The 26787-nt window shown below is 40.8% G+C and overlaps 1 protein-coding gene across 2 annotated transcripts; it reads right to left on the bottom strand.

Annotated features, from left to right (window-relative positions):
* Positions 1 to 8012: 8012 nt before the first annotated feature.
* On the bottom strand, positions 8013 to 26576 carry ctxn3 (cortexin 3). 2 transcript variants are annotated; one of them, XM_081354742.1, is made up of 2 exons: positions 17221 to 17459; positions 8013 to 9664 (listed from the first exon to the last, which is right to left on the bottom strand). In XM_081354742.1, the coding sequence occupies exons 1-2, from the start codon at positions 17249 to 17251 to the stop codon at positions 9348 to 9350; spliced, it is 348 nt and encodes a 115-aa protein (XP_081210868.1). In that variant the 5' UTR covers positions 17252 to 17459; the 3' UTR covers positions 8013 to 9347. The 2 variants fall into 2 exon arrangements, with proteins under 2 accessions (XP_081210868.1, XP_081210869.1); XM_081354743.1 differs by lacking the exon at positions 17221 to 17459 and adding an exon at positions 26440 to 26576 and having other exon boundaries at positions 8019 to 9664.
* Positions 26577 to 26787: the final 211 nt, after the last annotated feature.

The following is a 26787-nucleotide window of genomic DNA, read 5'->3' as shown; positions in this document are numbered from 1 at the left end:
ATGCATGATGTGTTAAAAAATTATCATTGTAATTCATTGCTGTAGTTTAACAGTGGTGGTAATGTAACATTTTTGATGCAGTATTAAACTCTGAATGAGGTTAGTGATTGAACAGACTATTTCATGATTGTTCTATCTATAATTAATATAACTACAGTCAATCACTAACCATGTATGTATGCACATGTGTGACCTGCAAAAACACAGTTCAAGCATCAAGAGAGAAACTAATGTTAAAAAGTCAAGAGTCCAGAACCCAACAAAAGCAAACACTGATCTCTATAATGGTAACTTCAAACCAAAAGTTTCCTCTTTCCTTCAGTGATTCTGCTTGTTAACAGCAGGTGTTCATCACTAATGCTCAACAATCACTTACATATTCACTTAATTATCTCACTGCAACACTGCGTAAATGTTACTTTTTACTCTTTGTAGTGTGGATTTCCCTGTGGGGTTGAATAACAGTGTAAGATAAAAAGGCACACCCATGAAATGTATTTTAACAGTAATAAACTGTAAGTTAAAAAACAGGTATATACTGGCAACACTGTTGTTGTAGCATTATAAATGTTAATTAATACATTTAAAAGGCATTTGGTTTATTTATGGCAGTCGGTTTCTGCAAGTGAAATGAGTTAACTCGAGTTTTAATTTAGTGCATTTTTACAGTAACATACTGTAGATTACAGTAAAGAACTGTACAATTAACAGTATATTACTGGCAACAGTAGCTGGTGTGTGGTGAGCGCACTGGCGCCGTTGTTCTGTGGCTGCCGTCGCATCATCCAAGTGGATGCTGCACACTGGTGGTGGTTGAGGAGAGACCCCTGATATGATTGTAAAGCGCTTTGGGTGTACAGTAGTACATATGAAAGCGCTATATAAATGCCTCATTCTATTCTATTCTATTCTATTCTAACAGTAAAAAAGACCTGGTAAGGTCTAACAGTGTAGGCCTCATCTTGTGATAGAGTCGTTAGGTTTATGTAGTAGGTGGTGCCAATCTTGGTCACCCAGTGAAATGTACAGGTTGGCTTCATCTCATAGTCATCCTACTGTGCATGTGAGCTTCAAACTGGTTTTGTTCAGTGTGAGATGGCTTCCTCCCATTTGGGGTTGTCTCCTGAGGCCACCGCTTTGAAGCTCCAGATAGACCAACCAAGCGTTGGATAGCCACCTTGTATTTGTATAGCAGGTCTCCTCTCACTTCTGAGAGTTGTTATGAGACTATAGCTTTGAACTTCAGACATAGGATATTCAAGTGCCATCCCCACGAGGGCTGCCTTAATATCTGGCTTAGGCATGTGTACTAGGAGTTTGTTGGAGACGATCTGCTAGAAGCTTTCTCGTCCCGAGCCCCTCAGTATCTGAGCGTAGGCTCTTTAGATTTAGATCATCTATAGCTTATCTCTGTAAGGTTTTTTCACTGGTACTGGCCTCCTCTTTCTACAAGAATCGTATAGCCTAGGCCCGCCTCTGCATTAGGTGGTTATGCTAGTGGATGTTAAGGGCAGAATAAATAGCAGCATAGGTAGCAGGCTATTCCTAAGCCTCCCATGCTGATATATTCTGGGCATTGTCAGACCTGTCTCTCTCTGGGAAGAGAGAGTTGGAAGCAATAATGCTGAGGTCTCCGTTTTCAGAGGTGTATATTGTAGCTAGAATTTCCCAGCTAGTTTTTAGGTTAGATATCTAGGCCCCTTGAATTGGTTTCAGTTCATAAGGTTAAATGTCGTTGGCTTCATAGCTGAGGCCTCCATTTCCCTTGGGCTTAATGTTTTTTTTGGTTACCCACAACTCTAGTCTATTCACCCTGCACCACTGTGGCTCTTTTTAGCACTCCCTCCCATTGGGGCGAGTTTGAGTACACTCCCTTAGAGCCTAAGCATGCCATGGGTTGCCGCTTTTGATAATTGAAGTTGTAGGCCTTTCTATAGGCCTCCTCGATAGTCAGGTAGCGTGAGATTGTACTCCCCTTGTTTAAAGGGTCGATAGCGCTCTAGCTGAGTACACTGTCCATTGGCAATGTAAAGTAGGAAAAACCTATGATATCTGAGGCTAGTTCTGCTAACAAGTATCGCTATCAAGTAGTAGGCTTTCACAGGCCTCCTTGAAGGTGGTTCTTGTGGGTTTTTAGCAATAAATAAGATCATCACGTTGTAGGCTCCCTTTGAGCCTCCCTGATTCTAGACCAGAGCCTGGTAAAATATACATATATTTGAAGGACTCTCACGAGGCCTCCCTGCTAGATTAGCTTTTCTTTTAGTGGTAAAAGCATGTTTAGTGGATTGTTTAAAGCATGTTGCATACTGGCATTAGATAGTAATCTTATATAGTTTGATAATTTAATACAATTAAATACAAACAGTTCAAAAGCAGGATAAAACCTTGTATGTGGTTCATTCACTTCATGTTTTTAGAGATTAAAAGCTTAAACAAGAATCTCTAGTTTTCATTCTTGCTGTTACTTTTACTTCTTTAATACTCAAGTACAATTTTAATGTGGTACTTTTTACTTTTACTCAAGTACGGTTCTGGCCAGATACTTTTACTTTTAATTGAGTAAAATTTTCCCTCAGTACTTGTACTTTCACTTGAGTAACATTTTTGAGTACTTTTTACACCTCTGTCAGTGTCTCAATTCACTCACTTACTCATTCACTCAGTCAAGTGGACTATAGAGCGCTATGTAGGGAATAGTGAATGAGGGTGTAGGGTGTGATTGGGAACACAGCCTCTGAGTGTCGCCTTTGAGCGCTGTTAATTCACACTATATTCCTGTAGGATATTTTCTCCAAAACGACAAAGATTAACCAGAATGCATTGTTTTCTACGGTATATTACTGTTTTAATGGAAAATGGTACGATACTGTCAGAATTTGGCCATTTTTTTACAGCAAGAGTTAACAGTGTAGTTAAGGCCAGTTACTGGACTGCATTTGTTCTGCCTCTAAAAGACGGTGAGAAGATCTCCTTTCTTGTTGACATCACTGTTTTACCGTGTATCTTCCTGCTGTTCTGTTTCCTCCTCTATTGTGCCGAGGCTTTCAGAGCTACAGAAGTTCATCCTGGGAAGACGAGGCTCAACAGCAGTGCGCTGGAATTTACAAGGTCTTCACGTCTATGGCCTGTTGTTAAAGTTAACATTCAAATGCAAATGCTGGCAGGGGTTTAATGTAATCAATACAGAGCTGTGGAAAACTCATTTACACATTAGATGCTTCACAAACACATTTGTTTTAAGATGGTTATTTGTATCTTTAGCCTCAGTGTGCCATCAGAATATATCAGTTTTAGATGTTTAAAAAATCACTTTTGCAAATATTGTAAAAGAAATCCCATGTGAAAGTCAGAAAAACCTGTAGGCCTATCAGACTCACACATTTTGTATGTTTTTCTGATCTGACGCTAATGAATCAGGTGTGTTAAAGCAAACACAGGTCTGTAAAACTGTTTCAGTCTGCTGTCTCTAAATCACACAGGCAACATACGGAAATACTGCTATTTTAGTCCAATAGCAGTTGGAATAAAAGTCTTACCAAATATAGGACAAGGATTTATTCCAACTGCTGTTGGTATTTTAAACGGGATCTTAAGATGAATCTTATATTTTTCTTAAGAATTGTGTAGTTTTTATGTAGTAGGTTTTAAAACTGATGTTGTTTTTTGTTTTTTGTATTGTTTGTTGAGCCTTTGTCTAAAGACAAATTTTCTACCCCTGTGGCAATAGACAATAAAGTTTGTTGAATTTAGTTTTTGTCTTGAATCGTGTCCCATGCTGTCTCCTGTGATATCTTCATCTGAGATCAGCATAGATGTGTGCTTTGCTGCCTGTGCGTTTCATTCCATGACAAAATAAAATGGCATCTGAAAGTTGTGATTGGTGGTCAGTTTGTGTGCAAATGTATTGTGTACTTTCTGAATTTTCTTTTTTTTTCATCATTTAATTTAATTTCTAGTGATAAATTAATATTGTAGCAATTAAAACTTCGCTTAGTTATCACCTAAACTCTCTCTATTTTGTATGATGTTTTATTTATTTCCATATATTTATGATCAATATATTATATTATGGTGTAAATATACTGAAAAATATATGAAATAATACATTACATTAATATATTGGGTTATATATTGCAATATATTGAATAATACATAAGGAATTGACGCTTTTTAATATATTCAAAAATATATTTACAATATATTTACACTGTAAAATGTCATTAGATGAGCATACTTCGAAAACATGAGGAAAAGGGGTTTTACTCAAAGTTGTAATCTGCTAAACAAAGACATTATAGTGTCAGGACAATGATAGACTGTGCATTTATTTGTATTTATTAAACTGCAAAGACTTTGTGCATGGCTGAAACTTAACAAAGAATAAAAAACAACACTGCAATATATTACTGCCTGTTAAATAAAGCAATATGCAGTATATTCTCAATGTTTCTTGGTCTTCTGCTGGACTGAAGCACAGGCTCGACTCTTCAACACAATGGTGACACACAAAACTCAGACAACAGAAACACTTTAAACCCCAGCAGAACATTAAACACTCTCAGATCTCAGCAGAGGAGGGTTAAACAACACAAACAGCATTACCAGCTCCACTTATTACTAACAGTTTGACTTTATTTCTGTCAGACGTCTACTGAAGGTCTTATTGAGAATTAACAGAGGTTAAGGCGTTGATGATTTATTGAAAAAAATATAATTTTACAGTCACCATGATGGTGGATAAAAAGGATGTGCACAAGATATTTTTAGCAAGTGTATCATGTTTTTTTGCTTATGATTCACAACAATGGTGACAATAAAATAAGCATCATGCTGCAATGCATGATGGGTAGCTTTCATAGTACAAAACTGTACTATTTGTTTTGATTGTCACCGTTGTTGTGATTCATATCCAAAATCTTGATGTCTGTGTGTGACTACATGATACATTTGCTCAAAACATCATGTGCACATGCTTTTTATCCACCTCTAAATAAATGATCATTTATATGCTATTGGTGCCAATATTGCAGTTCCACAAGGTGGGCGGCTATAAATGCCAAACCATCTGACAAAATTAGATGCTTGTTTTGTGAAGATCTTCTGTAGATGTCTGACAGAAATAGTCAAAGTATCTGTATTTTATGTCTGTGATTAAGGGCAGCACAAGTGTCTGAGCCATAAAGTCTTTCCTTCAGATCTGGTTTCTCTCATGATCCAAAGATGTGTGATTTACAGATGTGTCTTTTATGTTCATGATTTTTGGACAAACACAAACTGTCTGTGAGTTGCTTTGCAATTACAAAAGGAAATTACATTGAAATAAACACGAGTTTTAATTTAATGCATCCTGAGAGTTTTTGGTCGAGAAACAGTATAAATTATATCTAAATGAGACCATAAATGATGTTGAAAATATATCCACAATGGCCACATTTGAGCTAGTTTTTAACCTTGTACGAAGGCTCCATGAACGTCTATCAGACGTGCAGAACACGTCAAAAAAAGACATCATAAAAACTTTCATTCTGGCCCCCCAGTGGACGACTTCAAGATGTTGAAAAGACGTCTTTTGGACATCATTTTGTTTGCTGCCAATAGATTGGCATCAAATTCAAGGCACTGATGTTTGCCTACAAGACAAGCACTGGGTCTGCACCAATATACCTAAGCTCGCTAGATCAGACCTATGCGCCCTCCAGAAGCTTGTGTTCTGCAAGTGAACGACGCCTCGTGGTGCCATCATCCCGAAGCGGCACGAAATCACTCTCACGGACCTTTTTAAAAAAATGTCTAAAGACACATCTTTTTCGTCAGCACCTGGCCAATTAATACTAGCACTTGCCTTTTCTATTCTATATTATTTATTTTGGTTTTCTGATAAAAAAAAAAACAACCTTGCTATGTGAACTGTGCTAGACTAATGACTTATTACAACACTTATACTTATACTGTTGCCCTCTTGTTGGTCTGATTGCTTCGATTGTTCTCCTCATTTGTAAGTCGCTTTGAATAAAAGCATCTGCTAAATGATTAAATGTAAATGTGAATGTAACTGAGTTGAATAACACACTATTGTCTTCAGCAGAGCTGCTTATAGCTGAATTGAACTTATTTCATAATGAATTAAACTTTACACAGTTGTTGAACTGACTGAATTCTTCCTGAACTGACTTGGGTGGAATAATGACGCTATTGTCTTGCTAGAGCTGCTTAACAGAGCTTGTTTAATACTTAAGAAGTCTGCATGATTGAATCTGTAACTTTCCAGTTTATTATTGTGAAGCTGCTTTAAAACAATTTGTATTGTATAATGTGCTATAAAAGATAATGGTTACCTGACTTAACTTGACTCTCTCATCAATGACAATATTTATACCCATGTACACACTCACACACTCTGTCTGGTCAAGTCAATCACTCCCTCGGACGTCCGCTGAGATATTACAGTGTTACACGATCCTCTGGTCCAGTGTTTCCTCCATGTTCGGCTCCTCTACTTCTCCATCTGCTCCATTGATCTGTTCATCTTCATGGTCTGTGCAGCAAAACAAAGACTGTATTCACCCAAGCTAAGTGTTTCCTCATGTGTTTGTGTACCTCACCACTTCTTTCCTGCATTGCAAATTTACTTCAAGAAATCAAGACGTTTCATTCATCCTCTCCATCTCTGAATTCATGACACCGTAATAATAAGACACAAAGATGTTTTGTTTTAAAGGAAATGTAAGGTCATTAATGGTTGGAACTTCTAGATATATTCCTATTTTTGCAACTTAATAATAATTTGTAAGTGTATGAGTTGTTGATTTCATATGAAATGCTTCATTCATTCATTGTTGGTTAAAAGAAGCTTTAAAAAGCCTCACTTTTGTTTCATAATTCCCATGGACCATGCACCCATCCACTTATTCTCCAAACCGCTTGTCCTATAGGGTCGCAGGGGTGCTGTTTGGAATTAAACATTAAAGGCATCCAAGTTGTGGTTTAATAAAAGTGGATGTGCAAAATATGCAAATAAAGCAGTGGTAATATGAACAAACTAAATATTACACAACATTGCTGTCTTTCCAATAAAGGAAGGCATCGTTTCTCATCACCGGGCCTCGGGACCCCCCTCACACAAAGTCTCACTTATTAAAACACCTGATTCAGCTCATCAGCTTCTTAGTGTGTTGAATATTGAGCCATCTGAATCATTCTGGGAGGCAGCGGGTCCCCGAGGACTGGAGACTGGAGACACGGCTGTTCCATTAATCCTCAAACTGAGTATCAAATGAAAATAGAACATGCATTTTATTGGACTAAAATAACCCAAACCATAAGGAGAGAGTTTGAGAAGCCCTGCACACTGTCTGTGATGTGTGTGTTGACCTGGATCTGGAGGACTTATGCTGCCCTCTGTTGGGATCTGTAGACACACACACACAGGCTGTGTGTATAGACACACCATGTCTTGAAACCACAAACAAACACTAATGTTGATAAAAATGAGAGCATTTATAGCTTCATTCCATGAGAAACATCTCACATGTTGTATACTTTTCCATCTCTTCAATAATAATGTAAGTAATAATAAACTTACAATTAGTCAGATGTCACTGCTGTTACCTGTAGAAATAAAATAGTTCTCCATAATCTTGAGAAAAGAAGTAAAGTTTCAAATAAAATCTACCTTTGATTAGGGAGAATGTCTAGACCTGAGAGAAACCCCAAGACTTGAAATATGTGTCAAATATATAATATGTGCAGCACTGAGGGGCTCCAGGAACAGTGTTGGGAACCACTGAGGAATCAAGATGAATTTAACGATCTATATATCAGCGTCTGAACCATAAACAAGCCAGCATTGTGACTCTTAAAACTTCTTTTTTAAAACTTGAAGAAATTATAATGTTTGTGTAGGATCACTATTAATATGACTCAAAGCTTGTACAATACAAATATGTATTTTGAATCATCTTGGCGATGTTGTACAAACACTGCTGATATTAAAGAAGGAAACGCCATTTATACTTGCATTGGAAACATTTTATTATTCATCTCTCTGAAACATAAATGGGATGGGAACACAAATGTGTTTTAATGACACCATTATATGCGCAAAGCATTATAATTCTGAATCATTTTCTGTTTGAATATACTGGTGCTCATACATTTATTACTCCTCTTACTGTACAGACATTTGTTTCTTACAACAGTACGAAGGTCTAAACACAAATTCCCATTGATTTGAGGCTCCACATACTGTCCTGTTCAACACATTAAACTCACAGACAGAGTGTTTAGTGCTTCGTATCATGGAAAGAGGAGCAGGGGAACATTGAACACCGTCTGTTCACTCCAATACTTCAGTATTTCAAAAACAAATGAGCAACTTTGGATCATTAAATCTTTATTATGACATGATAAAACATTCTTTACTAAGTGCTCTTAAGCTTGTCACAGTGACAGCAGGTACAATGCATTAGTGCAACAAAAACCATCACAATCATCAATGAGATGAAATATGATAGACCGATCGTTCTCGATCGACACCATCATCAAGATCAGCGTTTGACTCAAAGGCTCAAACGGGTCGAGCAGCTTCACATTATGATGGTTCTGCTGATGGCAGCTTCGCATGGTAAGGCTCACGAAACTACAGCCTATCAATACAGATATAGACGAGATCTAAGATCAGAGTATTTGTTGTGCTGTAAGGCTGACAAATCCTGCGATTACTACCATGAATTATGAGATTTCAAATGTTCAGAACCTGTGAAGACACATTTTACACAACGAATCAAGAGCTCATCTAACAGCCTAGCCTAACTTTGTATTTACATCACCTAAATATTTCTAAAAAGGCCCTGGATGAGCCCAGAAGCACTGCAGTGATGAAACATGTAAACTCTGACAGTGGTCGATTACAGTGGACGTTTTTAAGGCTATTTTGACAAAAGCGTCAGAGGTGTTTATGAAGTGCTATAAACGGTTTAGAAAGAGCTTCTCTTCTAGAGATTTGTACTTGGCAGTTAACGACAGCACAGATATGAGGAGAATAGGGTTTGGGGGGGGTATAAAAGAGGGCTACCCTGTGTCCCAAAGAGCTCAACATCCATTCAGTCTGTAATAAAGCACTGCACACGACTTTCTGAAACAACATCGTATATGTGGATGGCAGTGAGTTGGTGTGTGTGTGTTCATCATCTTCACAAGCTTGTGGTGAAGCTGCTCAAATGCAGAATTACTGTATTCTTGATGTATTTCTTCTACACAGTGTGTCGTGTTTGTGAATGACTTTAGGATGTTCAGCAGAAAGGTTGTTTGCCTTCATCATCATCGTGTGTGTGTGTGTGTGTCTTCTAAGCCAGTGTGTTATCAAACTGTCCCTTCTCGAGGCCGTCCAGCCCGTCGGCCCATGTGGAGGTGGGCATGCTGCGGTACGGGTCCAGCAGGATTCGGAAGCAGCGCACGATCAGCATGCAGAGGAAGACGAAGAGGAGGATGACGAAGGCGAAGGTGGTCTTCTGCTCCAGGGTCACGCCGGCCACAGGACCCGCCGTCTGCAGGGAGGAGGTGAACGGCTCGGCCTCCATCAGCCAGGAGATCTGCAGCGGCTCGTCCCACAGCAGACGCTCACGCATCCTCACGCGCCCCACATCCTTCACACGGACCTCATCTACACACACACACACACACACACACACACACAATCATCACATCTATGAGGTGCGCTTCTTTTACCTTTAAACTTTCTTAAACAGTAGATTAAACAATATAGCCTCAAGTAACTATCAAGCCCAAGCAGATTCAACCCATAGTGGATACATCACAGTCTTGAGTCATTTGTGAAGTTAATGCACCACTAACTGATTTGAGTAAAAATTTGTCTGAAGGTAAGTAGAGACAATGTTTTTACACATCTAAGAACTCGAAAACTTAGCAAGCATCTAAATCAGAGATGGGCAACTTCGGTCCTTTTGCTTTTGTTCACATTCACCCTGAACCCGAGAGATGTGATGTGCGCAAGAACATAGCAGGTGTCCTGCAACACTTTCTCCTTCGATTCGGCTATAAAAAGCCAATCGTCTATGTATGTCAAAATCCGCAGACCTGACATTCACGGGGAGCTAAGCCCGCCTCCACACAGGTAAAAAGTCCTTGGGCTGAGTGAGAGCCCAAAAGTAAGAAGTGTGAATTCATAACATGTGCCTTGATAGGTGAAACGAAGAAACTTCCTGTGTAGTGGATAAATGCTTATGTGGAAAAAAAAGCATCTTTCAGATTATGTTTTATGGAGCGGGTGAGCAAGCCATGAGTTAACATTCTGAAATTTTATTTCCTCAAATGTTTGTTTAACACTCGGAGGTCCAAAATAGGGTGGAGATAGCCATCCTTCTTTGGAACCAGGAAAAAATTATTTAAGATAACTTATCAGATTGGGGGGCACCACCTGAATTTCTCCCTGGTTTGGAAGGGAAGAGATTTCCTCTTTCAGAATGTGAGCGGCGCTCTCCACGTGTGTGAAGAGAGAACGCTGTTGAAATGCGGGGGTTTTATTACAAACTGCAGTCTGTAGCCCTGCATTATTTGCACCCAATCGGGAGCCAAAACAGTTTGCCAAACTGACTCGTAACACGCGAATGTCCCCACCTGAGCCGTACGTGTACGCCCAGCTGGCTCATTTGTAGTACATTGGCCCCTCTAGTGGACGAACTAGGGAGATGGCCTCCTCGTCCTCTGAGACCCTGAGAAGGCCCGGCGCCACAGGAGTTTCTTAGGCAGCATAAGGCAATGGCTGCAATTCTCTGGGTTCTCCAAAGCCTCTTCTGCGTACTTGAGGCCCAAGGAGACCACCAGGAATGGGTGAGGGTCTCTCACGGCGATCAGCGCACCACACACGGCCAGGCTGGCCCGTGATAGGCTGTCTCTGGGAGAAGCAGCAGATTTGGAAAGCGACATACCAGGGGAAAAAAAGTGAAATTCGTGGCGAGCAGCCGTGGAAATAATGAGAAGAGCGTGGGCGGCTCAGGATGCAAAACACAACTAAGCTTGGCTGAATAAAAGATTGTCACGTCCGGCTGAGGCTGATCTGGCGATATGTCCTCCTGAAGACACGTAAAACCGCAACTTGATCCTACAGAATTAGTAAATTACAGGCCGACCTTGAATCTACCTTTTCTGTCAAAGATACTAGAAATATCCTCACAACTATGTCCCTCTTTACAAAGAAATTATATTTGTGAGGATTAATTTTCCAGTCAGGATTTAGACCGTACCATAGTACCGAGACTGCTCTCATTAGAGTTACAAATGATTTGCTCTTATCATCCGATCGTGGTTGTGTCTCTCTATTAGTGTTACTTGATCTTAGTGCTGCATTTGATACTATTGACCACAACATTCTTTTAAATAGACTAGAAAACTATGTTGGCATTAGTGGAATTGCATTAGCATGGTTTTAAATCATACTTATCTGACCGCTATCAGTTTGTAGCAGTAAATGAAGAGATGTCTCATCGGTCACAAGTTCAGTATGGCGTACCACAAGGCTCAGTACTAGGACCGTTGCTGTTCACTCTGTACATGCTACCATTAGGAGATATCATTAGGAAGCATGAAATTAGTTTTCACTGTTATGCCGACGATACTCAGCTCTATATTTCTTCAAAACCTAACGAAACTTATCAATTCACAAAATTAACGGAATGCATAGCGGATATAAAAAATTGGATGACTTGTAATTTCCTACTTCTAAATTCTGAAAAAACAGAGTTTCTAATTATTGGACAAAAAAACTTCCTCACATAATAATCTAGAATACTGTCTAACACTTGATGGCTGCTGTGTCAAGTCTTCGTCGTCGGTTAGGAACCTGGGTGTGCTCTTTGATACCAATCTTTCATTTGAAAGTCACATGTCCAGTATCTGTAAAACCGCATTCTTCCATCTTAAAAATATATCTAAAATACAACATATGATCTCATTGACAAATGCGTAACAATTAGTTCATGCGTTCATGACATCAAGGCTAGATTATTGTAATGCTATTATGGGTGTTGCCCTGCACGCTTAATAAACAAACTACAGCTGGTCCAAAACGCAGCAGCTCGAGTTCTTACCAGAACCAGGAAGTATGACCATATTAGCCCAGTTCTGTCAACACTGCACTGGCTCCCTATTAAACATCGCATACATTTTAAAATATTGCTGATCACTTACAAAGCACTAAATGGTTTAGCTCCGCAGTACTTGAGCGAGCTCTTAACGCATTATAGTCCTTCACGTCTATTGCGATCTCAAAATTCCGGCCAGTTGATAATACCTAGAATATCAAAATCGACTGCTGGCAGTAGATCCTTTTCCTATTTAGCACCAAAACTTTGGAACAGTCTTCCTACCATTGTTGCACCGTTTGCACCTTGGAACCTATTTCAAGGTTTGCGTTCTCGAGCTACCAGGCACTGCTGTTGTGCGGGCCGGAGCGCATTTAGGGTTTTCTGTGAGAACGGTGTCGTGTTAGCAGCCCCTAAGTTAACAAATAATGATCTTTGCGACGGAAGTGAATCAATCAAAACTAACTTTAGCTGGACAATAACTTTATTCTAGAGCTGCTGTAAAGCCAAAACAATCTCTGTTATTTTAATTTCCTATTATCACTGTAAAGCTGCTTTGAAACAATCTATACTGTTAAAAGCGCTATATAAATAAAGGTGACTTGACTTGACAAAAGTGAGCAGCATTAAATCCAAACCGAGCTGTGTCAGTGCAGGGATCGTGAGAAGCGAATGTCAACTAAAGAACAGCAGCACATTCAGGCCTTATATGCCCTCAGGTAAGGGGGTGAGGTGTTGAGCAGCAGTACAAAGGAGTGGTCCTTGCTGTCACCCGGAGGCAACTGGGAGCTGAGAGCTGATCTTGATCGCCACAGCAGATCGCCGTAACCTCCCTCCAGCCAGACATCGTCCTCTAGTCTGCTATCGCAAGAACAGTCATAATGCTGCGTTCACTCCGAACGCGAATTGAGCGTCTGGAGCGAGTGATTTCCATGTTAAGTCAATGAAAAGAGGTCCTGTGGCGCGATAGACGCGATTTCGCCTCAAAGAGGCAAATTGAGCATCTGCCACGATACGCGCGAGTGATTTTATTTGGTGCTTTTTGTGCATTGACGCGTTTGAAGCGAATTCGCGTCTGACGCCCGAGTTGAAAAATCGGAATTTTGGCGTCTGTTCGCGCCGCGTTAACCAATCAGGAGCCTGCTTGCTTCTGTCATGTGGTGAAGTGACAAGATAAACGGGGGCAGTCCCGCTTTTCAGTTTATAATGTTATTTTATATGGTTGGACTATGGTGGAACCAAGTACGGCCACAATGACCCCTACGCCGCTGTTCTGCTCTCCAGAGCAAATACAAGATATGACTCTCTCAATGAATGCTCGATCAACATCAGCCATCTTGCAAACAGACAACCGGCTAGCACTTGCCCCTCCCACAAGAAGAATTTCGCCTCGAATGTGCGTCTATTTCGCTTCAAACGCTCGCTTTATATGCGTGTCCAATTCGCTTTGGATTCAAAATGTTCAAGCGTCCAACTAGACGCTATAGACGCAAATTTGACGGTCAATTCGCGTGTGGTGTGAACGCAGCATTATGGTTGAACTGACTGTGCCAGGGGAAGACGGCCTGGAGTCTGCTTTTGAAAGGAAGAAGGAGAAGTACGCAGACCTTTCAGCTGCATGCACATGATTCAGGGTGGAGTGCTTTCACCTATCCAGTGGAAGTAGGCTGTCGAGGCTTCACTGGAACCTCCACTGAACGGCTCCTGAAGTCTCTCAGTGTCAGAGGCGCCAGGTTGTCAAAGGCACTAAAAGATCTGGCTGAGGAGGCAGAGCAAGGGAGCTTCTGGCTCTGGCTCCGGAGAAAGGACAATTTGTGGGGGAGAGGTGGATCCTAGAGCTGGCTGCAATGCCACCACTGCAGAAAGTTTTAGTCACTTCAAGTTCAAGCGCGGATACGCTGTTGTCGGGAACAGATGGGCTATTATCAGAGTGCCCGCTCCCGTCTAAAATACACCAGAGTTACCGACTGCTACCGTCTCTCATTGGGAAATTTAATCCCGTGCTGTAAGCAATTTGATGGTGTCCCGCTGTTCCCGCGGGAGAGCCAAGGGAATGCAGACCTCTATCCTGGGGGCCCACTGTCCTGCAGATTTGAGCTCCAACCTTAATTAAACACACCTGAACCAGCTAATCAAGGTCTTCCTAAGCACATACTAAACTTCCAGGCAGGTGTCTTGAGGTAAGTTGGAGCTGATCTCTGCAGGACAGTGACGCTACGATCTAGGACCGAGTTTGGTCACCCCTGAGCTAAAACATCGGTAGAAACTTGTCTTTAGACCAGTGTTTCCCAACCCTGATCCTGTAGTATCCCAGCACTGCATAGTTTAGATGTCTCCCTAATCAAACACACCTGATTCAACTCATCAGCTCGTTAGTAAAGAGTCCAAGACAGGGCTGTCCAAACACGAATCACTCAACCCCTGCAGAGTTGAGCTTTTCAATGGTTCTCCACTTGGGGGATCTCAGTGAATCAGCATGATTCATGGGTTCACACATTCACGTGAATTTATTAAAGGGAGATTCTAAGTGCAGAGGATGGTGGCTAGTAGGGCTGGGACAACACACCTATCTTCCGATTCGATATTATCACGATACTTGGGTGCCGATGCGATATGTATTGCGATTTTTTTTGAGAATTGCGATTCTACAAGTATCGATTTTGCAAAAAAATGTAACACTAGACCATCAGGAAAAGTTAAATCATACACTTATACAGACTGTACATGATGTATAAGATGAGTCATATTAACAAAAACAGATCATCACATCTTTCTGACTTTTATTTCAGAAGCATCATACACTACTACATTCTCTTGAACAAATGATTCAATAACAAATACATTTTTTAATAGTCACTTGTCGCCACTTAGTGGCGAAACAATGTAATCGATAAATGCATTATTTTAAGCACCAAGTTTCTATCAAAAGCTGATTTTGATCGCTATCGTAGACATCGGTTTTCATTTTTGAACTTTAAACTTTTATCCAAGTACTATAATTTTAACTATTGCATCACAGAAATAATGATACTATGAGGTTGAAAAGACTGTTTGTGAAGCTGTTTCATGACGACTCTCTCAGCGGCAGCACCAACACAGCTTTGAATGTTGCAATATGATTTTGTCAGTTTAATAGACAGACGAATTGAGGGTGTTTGAATCGAGATCACAGTCTTGATAAGTGAAAGATGAATCGTGCAGCTCTACTGTCTCATCACTCTCTCAGTATATGAGCAGCGTGAGGGCTTTTCAGTGCTTTCAGTCTCACGTCTCTTCCACGCGTCCACTTGGGATATTACGTCACTCAACACTCATAGATAGCGACACATTTCATCCTCTGTTAGAACGAAAGTGGCTAACTTCTGTCAACCTCATCTACAAGCAAGGACAAAAATAAAGCAATTGAATTTGAATTAATATCGATTCTGGAATAAAAAAAAAAGATTTTAGAATTGTAACATAAAAATTGCGACAGCTAGGTGAATAGATTTTTTTCTCCCAGCCCTAGTGGCTAGGTGGAAATGTGACACGTAGGTCATAGCAGCAAACACACTGTGAGATGATCATTATAAACATGACACAGTCAGAAGATTAAGCCACGACCACAGTAATCACCACGATTGGTCATCTTTCATCTGGGACAGCCCAGAATCATACATTGTGTACCGGGCATGAGTCTATCAGCAGTACATTTACAAGTTTCACAGCATCATTGTGCCGTTTTTGGTCTTTGATCTTTTATTATTACAAATCCTAATCTTTCATGATCAAATGTGCAGAGGTTTTGCCTTTTTTAATAGTTGTCGCTTCTGAAAATCTTATCATTAAATAGTTTTAACTCGCTAATTAGGAGGCAGCTCACAGAAAAAGAACTATCCACCTCTATACACAAATACTACACATGAACTATCCAGGCTTTTTGCCATTAAAATGCCTCCGTTTTGAAGAGAATTTCAGCTCAGACTAATGTTCTCGCCCTCATTGTTTCCCCTTTATCCTGCTATCTGCTCTCCCCCACCTTCTAGGATCTGGAAAGGAGTTGAACCTGTCAGTCATATGGTAAATATCCTATTTTACTTTAAATAGTGCAGGTGAGGACATGGATTGGTGTTGTCTGTAGTCAAATGTAATCTAGTCAAACAAAACAAAATGTCTCATTTCTGACCTCTGGAACACAAAAATCCAGTTGCTGATTTCTAATAAATGTTCTGAAAATGAATATTCTTGGATATTAATTTAATGGACTAAAGTTTCCTTGGAAGGGGCAAATGAATGCAGATCTTACTGCGGTAAGAGAGAGAGAGAGAGAAAGAGAGATAGAGAGAGAGAGAGAGAGAGAGAGAGAGAGAGAGAGAGAGAGAGAGAGAGAGAGAGAGAGAGAGAGAGAGAGAGAGAGAGAGATGTGGTGGTGTAATTCACTTCAGTACAGAGTAACACAGAAGTCACTGCGTCTCAGAACAGCAGAGAATCTGTCCAGATTACTGATATTTTTGTGTAGAGATACTGACTTCAACTGCAGTTTACATGAAAACAAGTTTACAAGATAATCTAAAAGTGATCAATATAATGTAACCAACAGAAGAACACACACACACACACACACACACACACATTATTGTGAAAGCGTGAAGATTCATAATGATGATGTTCAGACTCATAAATGTTAAAGGAAATAAGATGAACTAATCAAATATCCATTAATCGTAATTCTTCTCATATTTACACATTTTACATATTTTTGAAGTCCATTTTCCACCTAGGTTTCATTGCAAGGGCATACCAGGTGAAAAGAGCATGCGAGAGACATGAGAATGTGTGCGAGAGCCGACACCCTTTTTACTGCAGTCAGGTGGTGTGAACATGAACTAGAGTCCACACAGTGTCATCTCCACCGACCGCGGGTTTATTAGGAAATATGAGCTTTATTGATCTGCAAGAATCACTGATTTAGCGCCGGATGTCAATGCGGTATCTGTCATGATCCATCAACAAGTGAAATGTCAAGAGTCGACACAAGAAGCAATCGAATGACACGAAGAAGAAGAAAAAAAAGAGTTATGTATTGAATAAATGTGCAGATGATAGCTATGTGAATGATGTTTGGTAGTTTGACTCGCACCTTTGTCTCCCAGTGAGAATGTGGGATCCATTTCCACAGTTAGTCAAATCCAGCGGAATTCGCCCATTCTCGCGTCACATCCACACCAGTCCACAACCGGCGGACAGCGACCGACACCAGAGGGTTCACCTTTGTTAGTTTAAAATAATGAGAGAGATAATACTGTTTCCACTTTATTGCAGAAGCGTGAACGCGACGCTACTGCGCATACGGTCGCGTCGCGCGCCTCGGCTCTGTGTGCGCGCGTGAGTGAAAGTTGACGTATGTTGATCCGAATTGATTCATTTTATTGAATCGTTTGGATTGAATCGGACTGAACCGAACTCTTAAATCTCTTATTTAGGGTAGCAGAAAAGTCACCAAATGACCAAACCAACTATTTGCTTAATTTATTAGGCTACACATCAGCACCTCTCGATTTATTTTTCAGTTCAAAAGAATCGATTTGTTAAAATGAAATTAAGTAGCCTAGGCTATTCCCAGACTAAATTTGAAGCGTAGCTAAAATCCAATTTAAAGAAAAAAAGAACATCAGAAAGAAAACTGGAATAATTTGCAACAACATCGGCCCGATGGGAGAGACTTTGAAAATGTATATCGACTGTGTGTAAAGCATTACACACAAAAATGACATCAGCTTAAGTTTGAAGGTTAAGTCTCATTAACTATGATTAGCTAATTATCTTGTCTTGTCTTGGCTGTTGAAAGCTTGGGATTGGTTGACGGCTGTTCTAAGGCTCCTGGGGTGGGTTGCTCCAGCCAAGGGGGTAATCCAGCACCCGGAAAGCGTACCTTCTATGGGGGCATCCTTTGGCTAGCAAGCCATCCCCTGCTGTTAGCATTCCATTGACTCCCATTCATTTTGGCGTCACTTTGACAGAGAATGAATTTACATCTGAGGCATTTAAAGACTCCATTTGTCCATTGTTTATTTCTAAAGAAACACGACAATGTATAAAAGGCTCCATTACCTTGTATCTTACACTATGCCGTTTTCACGAGTTCACACTTACATATAATTTGACTGGGTAAGTTTAATGCGTACACTCTAAAAACTGCTGGGTTGTGTTAACCCAATTTTGGGTCAAATATGGTCTCACCCAACGTTGGGTTAAAAATTAAATTTAAAAATGGACAAACCCAGCCGTTGATTTACATTTTTAATGTAACCAATGCAATTTGTCCATTTTTAAATTGCATTTTTGTCCATTTTTAATTTTGTCCAAAATGCAATTTGTCCATTTTTAAATTGCATTTTTTAACCCAACGTTGGGTGAGACCATATTTGACCCAACATTGGGTTAACACAACCCAGCAGTTTTTAGAGTGTATATGGCGTGCTGTCCGGAGGGAGGGCTCCGAGCTCGGAGTTCGGCCCGAACCCAGAGTACTCCCCCCGTATGTAAGTGTTTAGTACTAGAAGTGTGGAGAAGGGGTGGTGGAGGGATGCTGCAAAACTGTCAATGGAATGAGGTGAGACTGCTGAGTATATATACCTCTCACCATTGATTGCTGAGTGCTCTCCACTTGTGTTAATTATCTGAACGTGCTCCTCCCGAACCTTGTTAATAAAATATCATTTTGTAAAAATAGGCTAACAATTGTGTCATAACCACACGACTCTCTGTCACACCACGTGAGTCTCTGTCGCACAGTAGAGAAATTACCGAATAGACAGGAGGAGAAGCTCGCAGGCAATCGGGGGGACGTGGAGGCATAAAGTCCGATAAAGTCTGCGCAGTACGCTCAGCCATCAGGAAGAGAGTGCTTCTAATTGACTTCACTTGTCTCCGTTGAAGTCTATGGGGTCGTTGTGTCCATTTCTTTTATTGTCTATGGCTCCAGCCCAACACTAGAGGTAACTAGTAAATACTAACTAGTTTGTAACTAACTTTGCACTTTATTCCGTTGCACCATTTGTTCTTAAGGCAGAACGCAGCTAGTCATAAGCTCTCCGGAAAGTAATGCGCAGTAGCATAATGTGACATTTACCCTCGATGATCTACTAGTAGCCTTCAAAAAAACATAAGATACTATTTATTATGACTGATTTTATTTGACCAATACACACCGAGTTGCGTTGTTTAGGACAGGTTCGTGTTGATGAGCCGCTAACAGTAATCTAGTCACATAATGTTGTCTCTCTTAAAATATAAGTGAGTCTGAAATGTGTCTGAAAAGGATTGAAGTCTGTTGGGTAAAATAAGAGCTTATTGGTGCAGTTCAGCCAGTCTGCTGTTTCAGTTCAACCGTTACTCCTGATCGGAGGCTTCCCTAAATATTTAGTTTATACATAAGAGTTGCGCTTCATCTAAGTCTAATGGTGCAATTCAAAGATATTTAGTAGTGCGTAAGTTGTAACTTAGTGCTGATTTATGTCAAACTATAGGTTAAGCTGTAAGTTACGCACAGCTGGTGCAACCGGCCCCTGGAGAGCTACAATCCTGCAGAGTTGATGCTGCATTCACTGCATGCCGTAATTACCTTAAATAAAGCTCTGCGTGATTTTGAATCGCTCGATCGGTACTCGATCGGTCTGCACAGCTCCACTTCAAGTTGAACACACTCTAAATCTGCAGTGGTCAGGTGGTACAGCGTCCACGTGGGACAAGAAAATTAGGAGTTTGCACGTTGTAATTACAAGTTCTTCAAGCACGTGAAGGCTTTTTACATTTCAGAATAGTTAAGGTAATTACGATATGGCGTGAGCGGACCAACAGCTCCAACCTCATAAACACACCTGAACCAGATAAACAAGGTGTTCAGGGTTCCTGAGAATCACAGGCAGGTGTTGGAGGCTGAGACTGATGTCTGCAGAAAAGTAGATAAAGTGTGCAATTATTTTTCAAGAAATGCAAACCTAAAGAAGCTCCAGGCAGGTCTTGACCACATTATTATTATTATCACTTCACCAAATTATTATTATTATTTTTAACCCTCTATGGGACTAATTATGAAATCACTGCTTGAAAAAATAAATGACATTATATTTTACATATATTTACGATTAAAAACATTTTCAAAAATTAGTTTTCAAAATCTGCCCTTTAACCTTTTTTTAGGGTTTCGTCATTTATAACTGACTTTGTGTATTAGGGTTAACTATTTTTGGCAAATTGTCTGAAATATCTTCACTATCTGTAAAGCAGTGAAATGGTCTTAGTGTTTCAAAAAACATTAAAGAGCATTTTTAACATTCCATTTCATCTTGTGCTACTGTATTTCATTTGGAACTTGACACAAGTTCAGATGCAGTTTCACTGCCTGGAAAGTAGTGAAACCTTTGTCTTAGTGTTTCAAAATACATCAGAAATATTGTTTCTTTCTTGGAATTCCAAAACGATGATTGTAGCACAAGTGAAAACCAACAAGACTCTTCTTTTTCAGTGTAGCTTTTTCCTCCTTGATCTTCAACTTTTTTTACTACGACCTTATTTTCTGATGCACTGCCATCACTGTCATCAACACTTTCTGGAAAAGGTTCAGTTTTTCCCATTTGTCTTCTATAAAACTTGCTAACATAAACCTAAAACCCAGACAAGAAGGCTATTATACCGTCTGCCAGGAATTAACAATATAGTGCAGCTACATAGAACATATGTATCCCCTTAAAGGACTTTATGAATAACACACATATTTTTTGGTATGCGAGTTACAAAATGTTCATTAAAAATCACCAAAAACTTTAGAAAATACACTTTGATGTACAATATTTCTTTAAATCGTATTTGTATGTATTTCCTAGTCTAAAATGAACTCACAATGAAGCCTTGACAGCATGTGACCTAACATGTGCTAATGTCTCCTTCACTCTCTTGTTGCCAAAAATGTCACACACATGGCTAAATAGATTTTAATTTTATTGGCTGAAAGGCCACTGTCATTTTTTTGGTTTAAAATCATTATTGTATTTTAAATGCAATTTTCTCTGCTTCATTTATAAATGATGATACACCATAAGCCCTATTCAGAAGGGATTAGTTTAATTATTACCAAAGCTTCTCAGTGAATTTAGTCCCGTCCGAATGTGCATCTCAGTAATCATTACGGACAATATCAGTAAAGTTTACACCGACTTTTACCTACTCTAAAAAGGTCTGGAAAAATGACCTAAGGTCATACTAATCCTGTGAGGATAGACCCACTGTAAATATTCCATTATTTCCTGTTTACTGCGATTTTCAAGTATGGAGGTACTCGAAAAAGCATTCAGTTGCGTTCTAGAGTGTTTCTAGACTTTCAACTCAAGTGTTTTCTGCAGACCATTCAGATCAAAAAGAAGGTCAAAAGCACTTGTTAGAGGCACAAAACATCTTTTAGCTTTAGAGAAGTGCCAATTACCAACAGATTCCAATCAGAATTTAATTAATTGAATTAATAAATAGCTGATCGGAGCTAACTGTTATATAGATTATATGTGTTTGCGGTTGTGCACATGATATAAGGAAGCACGGATTACACACATGACGACAGGAAGGTGAGGGCGGTGTGTAAATCGAGTTACCCCTCCAACTTCTGCTAGTTTTACTGAGCTTTCTCAGTAGTTAATATTACAGACGTCCTGTGGTAAAATTACATTACTCCATCTACCCTTGTAAAACTAATCCTGTCCAAATAGGGCTATAGAGGGTTAAAGGTCGTTACAGCCAACAACAGCAAAAGTACCAAACCCCTCAAAGACACTGACCAAGTGCTCTGGGTTCGGGCCAAATTCTGAGCTCAGAGCCCTCTGCTACGAAACTGCTCTGAAGCACGGGTTGAAGATCCAAAGGCAGCTTTGATTTAGGGTAATCCACAGTCGTAATCTATAAACAGGCACAGGGTCAAAAACAGGTGCAAAAACAATCCAAACATAAAACAAGGTCCTAGAAATACAGGCAAACAATGTAAATCAAGGAACAGGCAAAAGATCAAAACCAGGAAACCAGGAAAGAACGCTCAGAATTGCAGTTGTAACACAAACAAGATTTCGCAACGAATGAGAGGAAACACAGGGCTTATAAAAGCAGAGCTAAACGAGGCAATCACCCACAGATGACCATAATCACACATAATGAGTCAGACAGAGGGTACTGGGAAATTATGTTCAAAGGAGACGGAAGGAGTGGAAGGAGACGGAAGGATACGGAAGGAGTGGAAGGAGTGGAAGGAGTGGAAGGATACGGAAGGAGACGAAGGAGACGGAAGGATACGGAAGGAGACGGAAGGATACGGAAGGAGTGGAAGGATACGGAAGGAGACGAAGGAGACGGAAGGATACGGAAGGAGACGGAAGGATACGGAAGGAGTGGAAGGAGTGGAAGGAGTGGAAGGATACGGAAGGAGACGAAGGATACGGAAGGATATGGAAGGAGACGGAAGGATACGGAAGGAGACGAAGGATACGGAAGGAGTGGAAGGATACGGAAGGAGACGAAGGATACGGAAGGAGACAGAGGATACGGAAGGAGTGGAAGGATACGGAAGGAGACGAAGGATACGGAAGGAGACGAAGGATACGGAAGGAGACGGAGGATACGGAAGGAGACGAAGGATACGGAAGGAGACGGAAGGAAACGGGAGGAGACGAAGGATACGGAAGGAGTGGAAGGATACGGAAGGAGACGAAGGATACGGAAGGAGACGAAGGATACGGAAGGAGACGGAAGGAAACGGGAGGAGACGAAGGATACGGAAGGAGTGGAAGGATACGGAAGGAGACGAAGGATACGGAAGGATACGGAAGGAGAAGGAAGGATACGGAAGGAGACGAAGGAGACGGAAGGATACGGAAGGAGACGGAAGGATACGGAAGGAGTGGAAGGAGTGGAAGGAGTGGAAGGATACGGAAGGAGACGAAGGATACGGAAGGATATGGAAGGAGACGGAAGGATACGGAAGGATATGGAAGGAGACGAAGGATACGGAAGGAGTGGAAGGATACGGAAGGAGACGAAGGATACGGAAGGAGACAGAGGATACGGAAGGAGTGGAAGGATACGGAAGGAGACGAAGGATACGGAAGGAGACGAAGGATACGGAAGGAGACGGAAGGATACGGGAGGAGACGAAGGATACGGAAGGAGTGGAAGGATACGGAAGGAGACGAAGGATACGGAAGGATACGGAAGGAGAAGGAAGGATACGGAAGGAGACGAAGGATACGGAAGGAGACGAAGGATACGGAAGGAGACGAAGGATACGGAAGGAGACGGAAGGATATGGAAGGAGACGAAGGATACGGAAGGAGTGGAAGGATACGGAAGGAGACGAAGGATATGGAAGGAGTGGAAGGATACGGAAGGAGACGAAGGATACGGAAGGAGTGGAAGGATACGGAAGGAGACGAAGGATACGGAAGGAGTGGAAGGATATGGAAGGAGACGAAGGATACGGAAGGAGTGGAAGGATACGGAAGGAGACGAAGGATACGGAAGGAGACGAAGGATACGGAAGGAGTGGAAGGATACGGAAGGAGACGAAGGATACGGAAGGAGACGAAGGATACGGAAGGATACGGAAGGAGACGGAAAGATACGGAAGGATATGGAAGGAGACGAAGGATACGGAAGGATATGGAAGGAGACGAAGGATACGGAAGGAGTGGAAGGATACGGAAGGAGACAAAGGATACGGAAGGAGACAAAGGATACGGAAGGATACGGAAGGATTCGGAAGGATACGGAAGGAGACGGAAGGATATGGAAGGAGATGAAGGATACGGAAGGAGTGGAAGGATACGGAAGGAGACGAATGATACGGAAGGATACGGAAGGAGACGGAAGGAATGGAAGGATACGGAAGGAGTGGAAGGAGTGCCCTCTGGTGGCGATCATGGGCAGTCCAGTTGGCGGATGGGATGCCACCAATACTATCCAACCGTAGAACCGCAGAACCATACGTCACAGCAGTCTGAACTCCTTGCCATGAGCTGTGATTGGACCATCCTTCAGACAGACGTGGTGTAATTGGTGCTTCCATAGTCTATCACACCTGGGGCATTTCCCATAGTGAGAAGCCAAGCGATTGTTTGAAGGAGAACCAGAGCGCTGGAGGAAACTTGTTTGGTTATTGAACATATCAACTAATTTCAAGGTTTTTATGAGAGCAAACTAAACACAGATCTCAGGATTTATTTGTGTTCATTATGTAGAACTGTGTGCAAACATGGAGTAGGATGCAGGAGGCAGGTCCAAACCACCCGTATCTATCACATGACCCCACCCTCAACTGTCCATTTGATTATACCAAATCATATATATACACCCAGACAACAACATAGTGTTGGCCCAGATCCAGCCCACATCTGGATCGTGTGTAATCCATGTGGGCCAGATCTATGTTGCTGTCTGAGTAAGAACATTTGGCAAGAAAACTGGTATGTTTGCAGAACAGTAATAGCATTACTCTGTACTAGTGGCCGACCAATATCATTTTAATGGCAATGCATGGCAGGGTAGACAACCTTAAATTTACAGATGTAATAAACTGAACAAGTGTAATTAGCTGAACTGCATAGAGCACTGAACGATGTCACACACGGCATACTTTCAGATTGCAAAGCTTTACCTTCTGTCTTCAAGTTTCAAACGCCAACCCAAACTTTAGTCCTATCTATATTACAAAACACTTCAAATTACATAAGTGATCAATGATGACTTCAGTTTGCATCTCACAGCAAACAGGTCAAATCTGTAGATGTGCAGAAGAGTTCGTCTGGAAAGCATCTCCAGATTCGGTCAAAGAGCACAGAAATACATTTCTTGTTTATTCATAAAGCACATTTAAAAACAACTCAAGGTTAAATAAAGTGCTGTACAGACAGACCAATATAATCAATAAGGACAAACAGATTAATGTACATATTTAGAAATAACATAACAAAACTTAAAGATTCATGAAGGATTAAAAGCCACATTTAGCAAATGAGTTTCAAGCTTTGATTTGAAAACAGAAAGAGAGAGATGACACATTTCTGATCGCTACTGTGTTTCAGTCTAGACCTACAGACTGAGAGCAATCCAAGATCCCGGACCTAAGCCATCTCACTCAAACGACACTAGGCCATTTAGTGATTTAATAACAAAAAAATTTAAATCTATTCTCAATCAGCAGCCAGTGTAAGGAAGTTAAAAATGGGGGTGATATGTTAAAATTCACGTCTGCCCTTCAGCATTGTGGACCATTTGTAAACTCTCGATAGATGAGTGGTTCATTCCATAGCAGAGTGAATTACAGTAATCTAGGCGAGATGAAATGAAAGTATGTATTACAGTTTCAAAATTCATAAAAGAGAGGAAAGATCTAACTTTTGCAAGGCGTCATAAATGGAAAAAACATGATTTAACCACAGCATTCATATGTTTATCAAACTTCAGTCTGGAATCAAATCAAATCAAAACACCTTGGTTAAGAAGTTAGGCTGCCGAGGTGCATACGAATCACTTGGTCCAAACAGAACCACTTCTGTTTATTCTCATTCAAGGCCTAAAAGTTTTGTGTTAGCCATAGTTTCAGTTCCTCTAAACAAGCTAGCAATGCCCATGTGGAGTGTTTATCATACGGGTTAATGGAAGGTACAATGGAATTATGACAATTGAAACCCAAGGACAGCATGTACAAGGAAAACAAAGTTGGGTCAAGGATGGATCCCTGGGGAACACCACAGGAGAGATGTCTTGCTGCTGCTGATGTACTGTATGTTGTCCGATACAAACTCAACACATACAGAAAAACCACATGAATTTCACGTTATCACATGTTTTCCACATGTGACCACATGAGTTTTTGCACATGTGAAGTTCATGTGTTTTTTCTGTAAGGGAAAAACTAAAAAGGACTGTAATTGAGCGAGCTCCACCTTTTCCAGAATTTTTTTCGATTAGAAATTGGTCTAAAATGACCTATGACAGTAACATCACGTTCAGGCCTCTTCAGTAATGGAGTAACTGAAGCATGTTTTAGGCAGTAAGGGACCGTGCCATTGCTCAAACAGAAGATCAGGCCCTGGTGTCAACGATTTGCTTAAAGGACAAGTTCGGTATTTTACACTTAAAGCCCTGTTTACAGATCGTTTCTGATGAAATAGAACGGTTAAGATTAAAATTTGGACACATGCTGCTGTCCCGAGAATTTCCGGTTTCTTTCGCTTTCCCCCCCACCTCCAGAATGGCTGCATAGGTGCACTGGAATCCTTCATAAAACGCATTAAACTTTCGTTTACAAAGACGTGAAACTCACCGAGTGGTCAGGGGTGTTCACTGATATGCTCACACAAAAATCGCTGCAAAAGATGCTTTCCAACAGGTGTTTTACTATTCGTTGTAAAACTGTGGACCTATTTTTCCAAACGCCTCACACCCGTACATTCTTCCGTTGAGAGCTTGAATAATAGACACTCCAGTCCAGTTTCCGGCGGCGGAGTAATACCGTACCTCACAGCACATCAAATACAAGTCAATGGAGTGACAAAACTACGATAAAACCTGTTGGAAAGCATCTTTTGCAGCGATTTTTGTGTGAGCATATCAGTGAACACCCCTGACCACTCGGTGAGTTTCACGTCTTTGTAAACGAAAGTTTAATGCG

This window comes from Scardinius erythrophthalmus (genome assembly GCF_964197995.2).
Source record: "Scardinius erythrophthalmus genome assembly, chromosome: 23".
Classification (NCBI taxonomy): Eukaryota; Metazoa; Chordata; class Actinopteri; order Cypriniformes; family Leuciscidae; genus Scardinius; species Scardinius erythrophthalmus.
This window is presented reverse-complemented; position numbering and strand designations above follow the sequence as displayed.

Coding starts and splice junctions, on each gene's coding strand:
- ctxn3 (XM_081354742.1), bottom strand. CDS start 17,251: ATGGATCCCACATTCTCACTGGGAGACAAAG. Junction 9,665..17,220: donor ATTCTCACTGGGAGACAAAG/GTGCGAGTCAAA, acceptor GTGTGTGTGTAG/ATGAGGTCCGTGTGAAGGAT.